General features: G+C 43.4%; 1 protein-coding gene across 11 annotated transcripts in view; it reads right to left on the bottom strand.

The window, feature by feature from the left end:
• Nucleotides 1-13511, bottom strand: part of arhgap23a (Rho GTPase activating protein 23a) — an 83088-nt gene that overhangs the window by 12214 nt on the left and 57363 nt on the right. For 5 of the 11 annotated variants that reach the window (XM_037793334.1, XM_037793331.1, XM_037793332.1 and 2 more), the window contains exons 5-10: nt 12241-12319; nt 11069-11129; nt 7995-9639; nt 2145-2300; nt 889-1000; nt 750-789 (exon numbers count right to left, since the gene is read on the bottom strand). In XM_037793334.1, the coding sequence (XP_037649262.1) occupies nt 750-789; nt 889-1000; nt 2145-2300; nt 7995-9639; nt 11069-11129; nt 12241-12319 (2093 nt within the window). Of the gene's footprint in view, nt 1-749; nt 790-888; nt 1001-2144; nt 2301-7994; nt 9640-10150; nt 11039-11068; nt 11130-12240; nt 12320-13511 lie in introns of those variants that run through there. The other 6 variants (XM_037793329.1, XM_037793326.1, XM_037793330.1 and 3 more) reach the window with 6 other exon arrangements.

Genomic DNA, 13511 nt, shown 5'->3' with positions numbered 1-13511 from the left:
CAAGTGGCACAGGCTCACCTTAACGTCACCTGAAACCTCAGGCAGCATTTACATGGATCACTTGTTTCAGGTGCTTTTACAATTGTGATTTAACATGGCTAACGTTTACGTTTGTTAAGCAAACACCAGTTAACTATATCTATAAGTCAATATAAGTTTGTTAAATGTGCCTGGAGGAGCCATTTCTGGAGTTCAGTGTATGTGAGACACAAATGGTCCAGTAGGTGGCACCCTTGTGTTGAGTTTTTCTATAAAGGTAGGAACCTTCATCCAGGTGACAGGTGTTGCTCAACGGAGGAGGAGCACAAATAGTTTTTTTGACCGTCATGCCAGGTGAACGCTGTGGTTGTATTTGGGAAAATGTTGACTGTATGGAGATTTTGGACATCTCCAGTTATGATTGCTTTACGTGTAACTCATTGAAGACACATAACGGTGATAAATAAATATTCCAGCAGAAGCAAGAATGGAAGTTGGACTCTGTTATTTCACAAAAGACAACCAGACACGTCAGTTATAAGCCCGACTATGCAGCCCCTCAGTGGCTTTAAGTTAAGGCTTAGCTGCTACAGTGACTGTTAAGCTGCAAGGCATCAATTTTTGTTTGTAGTTTGTTTCTTTGGTTGGATTTTCTGATAAAATAACATGTGAATGCTAAAGCAGTCACCTTCACCTGCACAACTGAAGTAGTTATAGAAAGAAGGATCTATAAAAATAAGGCTTGGATGATGAAAAGGTGAAGAACTCACCCCATCTGTGAAGAAGCTCTTCACTCTCTTTGGTAGCCTCCTGTGAAGTAAAACAACGTAACAGAGAGTTAACTGCCTGCCTGTGTAATTTAATGGATGCTGTTTTTAATCCCAGCTGTCCCAGTCTGACGGTACTCACGAGAACACTCGGCCTTCCTCTCTGAACGAGTTGAGTCCTTCGTCACACGACTTGGAGCGCTCGGTGGTGATGGCTAGAAGATAGGAGGAACGGCGACCGGATTTAATACTGCCTGCTCGATGAGAGGATGAGTGAGCAGAGAGAGAGAGAAAGGAAGAGACAGAGACAGAGAGAAAGACAGAATGTTGATGTAATGCCAATCACCAGAGTGGACGGTGTTGGATTAGGAGAGGGGATAGCGAGGGAGGAAGCAGGAGGTGGAGGAGGGTTTGAGTGGCGTGGTTAGGATGGGTGGTGGGGAGATGAGCTGGAACGATTTGTTAAATTAAATCAACTCTGGACACTTTTCTCACCACTGGCATGCAGGTGAAGCCTCTGTAAACACACACTGACATGCATTTGTTTTTCATGCAAGACTAAATTTCACTGAACTGGGATTTAAATGAACCTGAAGCTTTTTTGGGCTTCGTGCACAGCTACTAAAACAACCAAACACATTCTGAACAAACATGTTTGTGTGATTATCTTTGTGTCAAACATGCAAATCTACAAATACAGCATGCATTAATGTTACAGCACTGCTAACAAATCTCATCTTTGCTAGGATCTTTCTCTGTTATTGAGCCTCAAAAGTCTTGTTTTGAAGTGCACATAGATTATTTCAACCTGTTTCCAATAAAAATCATCCTAAGAATTAAGAATTTGGTGGAAATTAGTGTCAGTATTATGAAAAAAAAGCAGTATTGGGCAAACTGCTGTACTAGGATCATTAAAAACCGTAGTTCTCCGACATACTTGTGAAACTGCGATAACGTGAGCCGCAGAGTGCAAAACCGCGATACTGGATACTCTGAGAATGGCGTTTGGTTTTGCACTCCTCAAGGAAAGAGTGAGCAGAGGGCTACTCAGTTGGTTGCAATCTGCAAGATGTCACCAAATCTCACACACTGTACCTTTGATTTTGATTTGAATTAAAAATTGGTTCAAATTCTCACATTTTTGCACTTTATTTGAGGAAACAAGACTTTAAATGCTCAATAATAAGTCAAAAATACTCGATAAGATGGAAATTATAGAAGTGAGGAAATCAAACATTCCCTGACACCCACTTGAAATGTATAACTTAATACAACAACCAACCAGGAGGGTTTTAAAAACTCATGCACGATCAATCCCTCTCTGAAGTAATAAGGTACTTCTCAGCTGCATGCAGTGGGGAGGGAGGGAGGGAGGAAAGGGGAGGAGGGCGCACTCACTGCAGTCGTGTGAGAAGAGCCTAGTGAGGGGGAAGGTGAAGGTAGGGGAGGCGGAACTGGCGACCACGGCGGGTGCCGAGTTCATGCCGCTGGACACCACGGAGGACGCCGGCACGTGGCGGGCGTGCAAATCAGCGCCGGGGCTGGTCGGTTCATCTGTTGGAGGTTGGAGGGAAGGAGGGGAGGCAGGAGGAGAGGAGAAAGGAAGATAATATAAGGATAGGGTTAGGTGTTAGAGAAAAAAGGTCAGAAGGGAAGAAGGAAAGTAAAAAGGGGTTAAGATGAGGAGACGAGTGGAAGAGGAGAGGAACGACGAGGAACCGCAGGGTTACCATCAGAGATACTAAACAAGATCATTCATTTCACAGTTTCCGTTTCTTTCACCTTTAACTGCAAAATCAACACAACAATCATATTTCTAGTAGGGCTGCACGATTATGGCCAAAATGATAACAATGATTTGACCATTTATCATGATTATTCATTGATTTTAGAGACTAAATATTCTTATTGCACTTCCACATTTAATGCTTTCACTTTCACATCCTGCTACATTCCCGCTTATGTACAAATCTTTGCATCAAAATAAGACTAGTACTTATTTAATCACAGTGCATCTCCTAGAAGCAAAATCAAACTGTACCAAAACTAAATCAACAGAGCACTACTTTCACTTTGTGTTACATTCCTGCTAATTAACAAATATTTGCATCAAAATAAGACTAAAATGACGGAACTAAATTAATTTTTGCTTTGCCCGACATATATATATCATCGCCCGATCATGTTCATTTCATTGCGGAGGCCAAAATGTGATCGCAGTTGGTATTTGATTAATTGTGCAGCCCTAATTTCTAGATTCCAGTGAGAAGAACACAAAAGACAAACCACAAACCACAAGAATCGACACTCATTTACAAATCCACCAAAGAAGCTAAAGCATCTAAAACCTGTGCAACTGTCTAAAGAAGGAGAAAAATAAGATAACAACCAAAACAAGCAAATAGTTTAAAGATAATGCAGTACCTGCGTCTCCTGTAGCCATAGGAAGAGCTACTCGGTTGCTAACAGAGGTGAGTTTGTGACAGAGATTTACTGGATCCAGGTTTCAGTTCTTTATGAAATCTACAGTTCTGTGTCATCTGATACATGTGAGGTAACATTAAAGAGAAAATGTCACAATCCAACAAGGACAAAACAAGAATAATGTGGATAATTGAATGTAGATATTTAGTGGTTGTTTTAACGCTTCAGTGTTCAGGAAGACAAAAGGCATAAAGTAGTTTTATAGGTCACACAGGCGACAAGTCTTACACAGTTTTGGTTGATGCAAAGGGATATGAAACCACAACACACACACACACACTTCCTGGCTGAGGCCGGCCCAATATTTGCATCAAGTGAGGAGAAGCTGGATCTGCCGGTGACATTTTAAACTGTCAGTGTGTTCTCTGTGGAAACTACAGAGGGCAGCACAGCCTCTGCAGACTGAGATCCACCCCCACAGACCACCACAAAGCCTTTTTTGTAAATTCTTGCTACAGTTTCATCTCTGATTTCCTTTTTTCTTACCTCCCTGTCCCTGCAGCCTCCTCTAATCATCCCCTCACCTTCTCCTCCTTTCTTTCTGAATCTCTTTCCCTCCCTTGCTGCTCTAGTCTTCACTCCGGTGCATACTGGAGTCCGGCATCAGGCGGAAAACATTTCCAATCTGGGATGAGGAATCTGCCTGTTTACAGCTCTGCCCAGAAATAGCCGGGCTGTGGGTTTAACAAAGGCCGTCATTAACAGGCAGCCAGAGAGAGTGAGCTCAGAGCCACGAGACGGAGACGCTACCAGCAGAGGGGAGCAACATACTGCAGCAGGATGTCCTACTGCATGTATGGAGCTCAGCATTCATTCACATGAGGAAGAGAGGTGAAGAATGAAGAGAGAGGAAGAGTGGAAGTAGGAAAATAGTTTAAGAGAAAAAGAATAAAGAAAGAGACAGACGAGGAGCTCAAAATAACCTTAAAAACACACCTACATACAAGTCGTTACTGTGAAAGTGAACCATATCTTCAAGTTTTCAGACAAATTAAACAAAATTAAAGTATTACATGTTACATTAAGGGTTGAATAAATATTCTCCTCATTACCAAACATGTCTGTCTTTACTTACTAGAGTTGGAGTTGTTTTATCAGCACCAAAATCATACTTTTTCCTATACCTTAATATGAGAAATATAAACATTAGGGCTGCCAATCGATTAAAATATTTAATCATGATTAATCACATGATTGTCCACAATAAATCGCGATTAATTGCAAATTAATCACACATTTTTTATCTGTTCAAAATATACCTTAAAGGGAGATGTTTCAAGTATTTAGTACTCTTATCAACATGGGAGTGGGCAAATATGCTGCTTTATGTAAATGGATGTATATATTTATTATTGTAAATCAATTAATAACACAAAACAATGACAAATATTGTCCAGAAACCCTCACAGGTACTGCATTTAGCAAAGAAAATATGCTCAAATCATAACAAATACAAGCCCAACAGGCAACAACAGCTGTCAGTGTGTCAGTGTGCTGACTTGACTATGACTTGCCCCAAACTGCATGTGATTATCATAAAGTGGGCATGTCTGTAAAGGGGAGACTCGTGGGTATCCAGAGGAACCCATTTTCATTCACATAGCGCAAGCTTAGAGCGTTATTTAACCTCCTTCGCGAAAAGCTAGTATGACATGGTTGGTACCAATAGATTCATTAGGTTTTTTAGTTTCATGATGCCAGTATCTTCACTTTAGCTTTAAAACTGAGCCCGCTACAACCTAAAAATCGCAAGTTGCATTAATGCGTTAAAGAAATTAGAGGTTTGTGTTAACATGTTATTATCGCGTTAACTTTGACCGCCCTAATAAACACACAAAAAAGCTTTTGCAGAAAGCAAAAGCTTTTTTTTATTTGCCAAAATAAGCCAAACTACTCAAACGTTAAATGCAGCTGTACAACAACTTTGCCTTAATGAAATAATAAATCTGACCCAGCATTAGATGGGAACGTTTTCTATACTCTGTGCTTCGGTCGCGTTGTGGTCGGTACGAGTTAAACAGAGAGAAGAAAAGCAGGAATGTAGAAAAAGAGACAGAGAGAGAGAGAGGGGACGACAGGCCTGGTGGAAGCAGGACAGAAGCCAGCACAGAAGGTCTTGGTCCTGGTCTGTTGTGTCCAGGGTCCAGCTAGTAAAGACAGTCATAGACTGAACCCCCTCACACCCACACAGACACACAAACCCCTTCATCTCCCAGAGCTGCACAATAGCAGCATTGAGGGCGGGAGCTGGGAGTATATGGGCCCCTACTGTTCCCCACAAGGACCGCCACAAAAACCTCCTGGTAATTTACAGCTTAGATTCATGTTGAAAGACTCCAGAGTAAAATACTGCATCTGTGGACATGCCTCTTCCTGTTTTATTCACACTGTATGAGCTACAAAAATAAAACACAATACTAAATTCTCTATATCTCTGTAGCAGCCGTCATAAAAACAGATTGGGCGTCAGACACAGCCTGTCTTTGTGCTCTCTACCTCACAGACATCCACAACAGCCTATTAAATCACATGTTCCCAAAGAAGGCCTAGATCATATCAGAGAGATAAAGAGATGGAGAAAGACGGAGAGGAGAAAAGCGAAGTTCTTATCTATGGGGAAAAGCTAGCCTAGTTTCAGTTCATGGCCATTAGACTTGTCCCGGCCTGCAGCTCCGACTGCCTGGTTTCGTTTAATTCAGGTGAAGCTACGAGGCAAGAATGTACTCTGACAGACGGACCGAGAGGCAGAGGGATGCCTCCTGGTTTCGCAGATTCCTCTGGATTTTTCTCTCTTTAAATGACCTTTTCTGGCCGAGCGTCGCTCGGCTCAAATATCGATGTTGGGTCAAAGTCAGCTGATTTGAATCTCCTGGGCATTAGGGTAAGCAGCGGTTGTTTTCCTCGGGCTGTGACAGGGCGATGGAGGCACGGCTCGCCTTAGCGACCGACCTCGTTTGCGTATGGTTTGACTTAATGGCATGTCAAGTGATACAAGCCGACATGAAGCCTGCAGACCCTCTTCTCTTTTGAGTCTTTTCTGAGTGGAACAAGCTGGGACACGACCACAACCACCTCCCACTGACACCAACATGTGTAGGCCATAACTGTACAGTTCATGTTCATGAACAACATACTGTATCCTGCATGCACAGAAGCTACTACAGATTATTATTATTATCGCTTTACAGAAAAAATCATTCAGAAGACTCAAATAAGAGTTTTCCTACACATACAATTTCATTTCATTGGATTAATTTAATCCAACTTTCATATCAAAATGATTGTAAAATAGGTGCATTTCTTTCCGCTTGATCCATAAAAAGTAGGAGTGTCAGAAAATATTTTTAAAAAATCAAATATTGCGATGTTATGTTTTGTGATACTGTATCGATGCTCAAAAACACACTATCGATTTTTGATTAATAGTTTACATGCAAAGATTAACTCAGTAAATGCTTTATTTCATTTGCAAAGATATGCACCATCTCAAAGTATTACTATGATGTTACTTTTTAAAACGTTTTTAAACTCAGATATTATGCATATGATGGTGTGTTCTTTATACTATGACAGTTTCCCTAAAATTAGATTTTAAAAAATCGCAATATATCATCTATGTGACCAGTTTCACACATCGCAATATATTGAATCGTAACAGATTCTTGCCAATACACAGCCCTAACAAAAAGCAGATTAAGTATTTTAAGAAAGTATAAGAAGGCAACTTTTCTTTCCTTAGATATATTCTAAAGGCAAATGATCCTAGATTCATAAATCCAAATTTTCAATAGTTGAAGATGAAACACGGCTACGAGTCTACAGCCATGCTGGCCACTCTGTGAGGCTGCACTTTGACACGGTGGTGCTTTAAGCTAAATACTAACGCTAGCATGGCAATAAGCTCCCAGTGACAATGCTAACAGGCTGAAGTTTTGTCTCCAAGAAAGAGGCACTGTTGAATTTTTTATTTTGTGCATTATGTCTTATGTCTTTTACGATTCTCTCTCTCAGGGCATGTGCAAGATTTAACATGTTTTTCTACTGCGTCTTTGGTGTACCACTGTTCTGTTTTAAACCGATTGCAACTGTTTGCAGCACTATTGCCCAAGCAACATTTCCCTTTGGAGGCAATAAAGTATATCTTATCTTATCTGAGATATGTCCACTGTGTTCCATCTTCTTTTAGCGTGCCAGCATGCTAACATTTTCTATAAAACCAAATACGGTAACTGACTAAAAGACCAGAAAAAGAAAAAGATGACAGGCCGACAGGTATTATAGTAGATCTGGAGCGCTGCCCTGCTCACACACAAACAACAACACACACACATTCAGGAAGTCAAGACTCCACCTCATTTCCTCAGCATGGCGAGGTGACCTTAGAGACCAGCGGGATTAGGGAACTCCCATCAGATATGATTCAATCAATCTACTAATACTGTCTGTAAGACTGTGGGAAGTGCCGGTATTACCCAACGCAAACATTCACAGACAAACACACTCTATGAGACAATGGAAACTCCATCTGAGAAGAGCCTGGAGCCTCAATAGACAGACAAGAAGGAAATTAAGGAGACACACGCATCCCCCCCAAACTCATAATTCTGTCTGAATGATAGCTTCTGCGTTTCCTCTCAGTTAAGCTTTCACTAACATCCAATAAACACTCAGTGTGGGTTACAGTTTATAATGGAAGCGATGAGATCTGAAGGTCAGTTGGAGGTTTTTGTGAGGGGATTAAGGTGTCAAACATTCCTTGCTTACCTATGAAGGGGATGGAAGCCAGGGAGTCGTCCTCTATGGGGAGGGGGGCGAGGTTGCCGTTTGGTTTGCGTGGGGCTACGTCTCCCGTGGAACCGGGGGCAGGAGCCGAGTCCTGGGGATCAGGAGAAAACAAAGAGGGTTCTAGCCCGTCCATGGGCAGCGCGTAGTGGGGGTGACGCATGCCGTGGGCGTTCCTCCGCCCGGTGGGAGGTTTCTGCCTCAGCACCACTTCCTGGGTCTGTGCCGCCAGCAACTCCGCCTGCGCCTCCACTGACCCTCGTTCCCTCTCGTGGTTTGTCGGCCTGTACGCTCTGTCCTGGGATTCGGGAGTGGCGGAGGCGAGGGGGGACGAGGCGGAGGCAGTGAGCGGTGCCGTTGTGCCCTCTGGCGGGCTGGTTTTAGGCGTTGGGTTCCAGTTCATGTGAGGGCCAGAGTACGAAGGGTCCCTGAAAGAGTGGGCTTGCTGCATGATGCGGCCAGTTTTGCGGTAAAAAGACGGGCTGTAGCTGCGGTAGCCCACCGGCTGGTCGTCAATGCTCTGCCCGGGGGGAAGCCGCCTGCTCTGGGGGGCTGCTTGCTGGGGCGGAGGCTGGGTGTGGGCCTGGGTGTGAGTCTGGGGGTGGTGTTTAGAATGTGACGGTGTGTGTCGGGACATCTGAGGAGCTTGTGCAGCACCGTAATGGCTCCCCTGTGGCCGTGGGTAGGCGTCAGGCCTGGGGGGCGGCTTGGGAGCCTGCTGGTGCCATGAAGGCCTCTCAAACCGAGGCGAGACCACTCCAGCTGCTGCCCGGTCCAGCATCTCCAACGAGCGCCCGTGGCGATCGTACTGGGCCAGCAGGTTTTCAGAGCGCGTTCGGGTATAGTTAGTGGTAGGGTGGCCCCTATCTGGGCCCCCCTCCCAGTCTCCGTAGGACCAGTAGGGCTCTCCGTGGGGTCCTGGTCCTGACTGCTGTAGTAACATCAGAGTGTCCTGGGAGGCGCTGTGCGGCCAGCCACCTGACCGCTGCTGCTGCCTCCTTGAATCAATGAGCCGGTCCTGAGAGTAGCTGCGGTGGCGGGTCTGCATGCTGCGTCCTGGGCGCTCAGGCTGCTGGTTGTGGAACCAGTCAGAGAGGGCCTGCTGGCAGCGCTCAGTGCGGCCATGGCTGAGCTGGGGCGGGGGAGGGCTGGTCCAGGCTGAGCTGGACTTGCGTGGCTGAGCCTGAGAGGAGCTGGCGGCGTGGTGGTTCGGGTAGTGGACTTGCAGCGGGCTGGACAAAGGGCCTCCTGATGAGGAAGAGGAAGAGTAGGAGCGCCCCCTGGTCTGTCCCTGAGGCTGCTGGCTGGTCATACCGTACTGGATCTCCTCTGTGCGGTGGGCCGGGCTGCTGTGACCCACACCGCCTGGCTCTCCTGCTCGCCCTTCCTGCCAGCTGGCGGGGCTGCCCACACCGGAGCGGTTGTCCAGGGGAGAAGAGGGGCTGGAAGAGCCTGGCCAGCGACTCCAGTTATCCAGCTGGTTCTGGCCCATAGAGCCAGACAGAGGGGCTCCAGCAGGGGGCGTGGCCTTGGTGTGAGGGTAACAGAGGGGAGGCGGCGGCGGGAGGTACTCAGCTCCCCCTGAGTAGGGCTCGTTGCCTGTCAGGTAGGCATCCTGGGAGTAAGCCTGGGAGAGAAAAAGGAGAAGTGAGATAAGACGTGACAGGACGAACGCTCGAGGAAAAGGTGAGTGTGGCTGTGACGACTTTGAATCATGTGCTCTTACGGTAAACAAACACCGAACATAACCGTGACTCTCTAAGACAACTCGATGCCGCTATACATTACACAACGAAGCCTTTAAGTGGAACAGCCTCTCAGCTCAACTCCTTAGCCTCAGGGCCTCAGCTCTCAACACAAACACATGCTATATGGCAAACTTCATGAACCGCCTTCAGCAACGCTCACTGAAACAGCAGCCAGCTGCAAATGTCCCCAGCAATGTTGTGTTTACACACATACACTTCAGGACTAGCCACTGCAAACAACAAGTGTATGACTGACAACTTTATCAATTAGTCACACTGTCGCATTTAAAGCATCACTTACAACTTCATAACACCAGAAGGGAAGAAAAACATACTTGCTTACAATCCCATTTCCACTCTTGCGATTACATTTTTTTAAGGTTTACCTACAGCGGCCAACAGAATCCAGTATCTGTCCTCAGGTTGCGTGTTAGGCTTGTAGTCAAACAGACACAGAGGAGGAAGAGCAGATGACGAAGAAGAAGACTGATTCTCACCAACAGTCCCGCTGCTAAAACCTGCCGCTCTTCTCCCAGACAAGTTCAATCTATTGCTTATTTTTCTCGTAAGTTTTCTATCTGTTGTTCCTTGTTTTCTCCTCTGTCGGATCCCTCCAAACTCCCTCTCTCCTCCCTCTCATTCTCTGCCTTACTCCACCCTGTGGGAGTGTGGAAGGAGGCGCAGCATTGCTGATGTCATGCTAGGAATGCGGCAGATACAGGCGTAGCAGCGAGGGGAGGAGTGTGAAGGACAGAGAAGTGGGTTTATAATATTTAGACATGGCAGTTATACGTAAAGGTTTGGGGGTTCTTTTGGCAGGAACGCCGATGTTTCTGCATGTGTGTGTGAGGAGGAGGACCACTTAAATGTGGTGATATCTGGTTTTGTGCGTTGACATGTTGCTCCGGGTTAGTGGGAGGGGCGAGGGTTGATGCATGTCTGATCATGTGAGCGACCTGTGGAGCGACAAAAATGTGTTGTACAGTACAAGGGTGTGTGAACGAGCACGGAGCTGTTTTTTTTTTTTTTTTACGTATACGCTTCGACAGTCAGGATGGCTTTAATGAATGCGTGTTGTAATCTAAACACAGAGCAGCGAGCCTCTGAGTCACTCTGCAGCCATCTAACTAAATCTCTCACATTCTTCCACAATGATGAATAAATCCAGGTTGAACTCTGCACACAGAATATCCTGCAGTATCCTGAAATAATCAAAATCAAACCTGCCTGTCTCTACGTGTGTGTGATGCTTGATACGTGTGGGGGTTAGTTTGTTTAGAGAAGGTGCGAGAAAAATCCCATACTCACACTTACCAACTGAAGCACGTCTTCATCTTTTGGCATAATGGAGAGCTCCAACACACTTTCACTGTAAGACAGGGCAGGAAGAAGAGGACGGGAGGACAGGACGAATGAAGACAAACAAGACATAGAGGTGAAAAACAGGTTCATGTATGACTAATTTATAGAAAGGCTTAACTGAGCTAAAACATCAACAGCTTCAGTCCTGTCCAAGTGGACACCAGCTGGGGAAGCACAGATTCGATCCGCCGACTCTGTATCAGGCTTCATTGACTTCATTAAGTGGATCATGTGTCGGCCAGATTCAACCGATCCACAAATCAAATACATACAGTCATGGTAAAATTCTGTGTTTCTGCTATCATTTACATTTAATAGTAGTAGTACAAGTAATGGTATTATTTGTATTATTATTGCTGTCGTCATTGTTATTACTGTTTTTTAATTGTTAAATGTATTATTCGAAATATTATTTTCTTCATTATTTATTTATTTTTAATATAAATATATACAATTTTTTCATTTATTTATTATTTATTTATTATTATATTTATTTGTTTATTTTTTGAAGTGTTCTTCTTGTGTTTTTTTGACATTCTTATTATTGTTATCATCATTATTATTACTGTTTTTTCTAATTTATTATTATAATAATTATTGCTTTCATTATTTTTTTTTATTTGTAATATATTATTTTATTTATATTTATTATTTATTTTCTTTATTATTATTATTATCATTATTTATTTATTTTTTGAAAAGTTCTTGTTATGTCTATATATTTATTTTATTTTTATTTATTGGTTATCTATTTTCGTTATTATTATAATTATAATAATTATTATTATTAATAATAATAATAATAATAATAATAATAATAATAATGATGATGGTCAAATGGTCATAAAGATGAATAGTTTCACCACCTTACTGGTGTTAAAACAGAGTCCGGTATCACTTTTTCAAGCCTATAATTACGTCTTTGAGACCTCGTAAAGCACCGTGAGTGTGGAGAGTACGCTGCTTCAGGCTACCAATTTTTTACAAGACAGCGAAAACTAATACCAATGACTACGTGCATGTCATCTCGGTGGTAGGCTCTCATAGAAAAAACAAACAGATGGTTCACTAAATCAACACACCAAAGGCTCAAAGAGCCGACAGGCAGGAGGTCTTACCTGTTCTGAATGAGGGCTATCACCTGCGAGTACGTCTTTCCTAGCACGCTCTCTCCGTTCACTTTCACCAGCCGATCCCCTGCAACACAGACATATTATCAGATTATTATCCAGCACGTTTTACAGGTTATACAGGTCTGTATGGTGACCTCTGACCTCTCAGGCAGGTGCTCCTGGCTAAAGAGACACTAAGCAGGGAGGGACCAAGATGAAAAAAGTTGCATTTTTAATTTTACTACAAAGTCCTTTTATAATATTCTCTTCATTTACGTTCTAATGGTCAAGGTGTGTCTAATTTCAACGAAACATGCAGGCAAAACATTAAGCATATTATCTATATTAAGTGAGGCATACAAAGTACCTCAGCCTAAACCAATTCAAATTCAATCTCACAGTTTATATCATTGTAATAAAAAACAAGACTCCTTATCTCAAAGGAAGCATCTTTTGGTGATCACATCGATCAAATTAAAATATCTTTCAAGTCATCAGTAGTTTGTCCCCAGATTAGCAGTCAGTATAAAGCTGTGGGGATGTCAGCACAGCTTAGCGTTTCGTGAACTGAGGCGTTAGAGAACTATGTGTTCACAGTTCGTATGCATTCATGGCGACTTCATGCAAGCTGAAACACATACAAAGTGCTCAGAGAGTGCATGTGTTTGCATGCTGACATGTGACTTTCTGGATGTGACAGCCTGTGTTAAAGCATGCACACTGGAGTACTAGTTTGGTCTGTCTGAGCTGCTGGGAGTAGACTGCAATATGAACACTTCAATAGCTCTGTCACATTCAGACGGATTTGAACATTTGAGTTGTCATACTGGTATCTGTATTATCTGTAAAACGTCTCAAGGACATTAAGCGTTGGATGTCTTCTTCTTCTGTATTTTCAACCTATTTTCCCATGTTTTTGTGTCTCGCTGACAAATAGGGACAACAATTTCTGTAATTGGTTCAGTATTGAGGGAGAGCGCTGTAGACGGCGGCTGCTCACGGAATGCAATATGTTGCTATCGTGGATATAAATTTGAACGGTCCCTTCTCAAATAAACTAAACTAAACTTAATTGACACTGTGCAAATGCCATTTTAACTTTATCCCTCAATACTGGAGCAAATTCAAAAATAGTTGTTTCCAGTATAGCAACTCTCTCTCTATACCTGCCTCAGTCCAAAATCAATATCAGCTCTCCAGTTTGTTCAAAATGCTGCAGCTAGAACTTTAACTGGCACTAAACATAGAGACCACATTACTCTGGTCTCAGCATTTCT

The sequence above is a fragment of the Sebastes umbrosus genome, chromosome 14 (assembly GCF_015220745.1).
Source record: "Sebastes umbrosus isolate fSebUmb1 chromosome 14, fSebUmb1.pri, whole genome shotgun sequence".
Lineage (NCBI taxonomy): Eukaryota > Metazoa > Chordata > Actinopteri > Perciformes > Sebastidae > Sebastes > Sebastes umbrosus.
The sequence above is the reverse complement of the archived record's forward strand: the minus strand, read 5'-3'. Positions and strand labels throughout refer to the sequence as shown.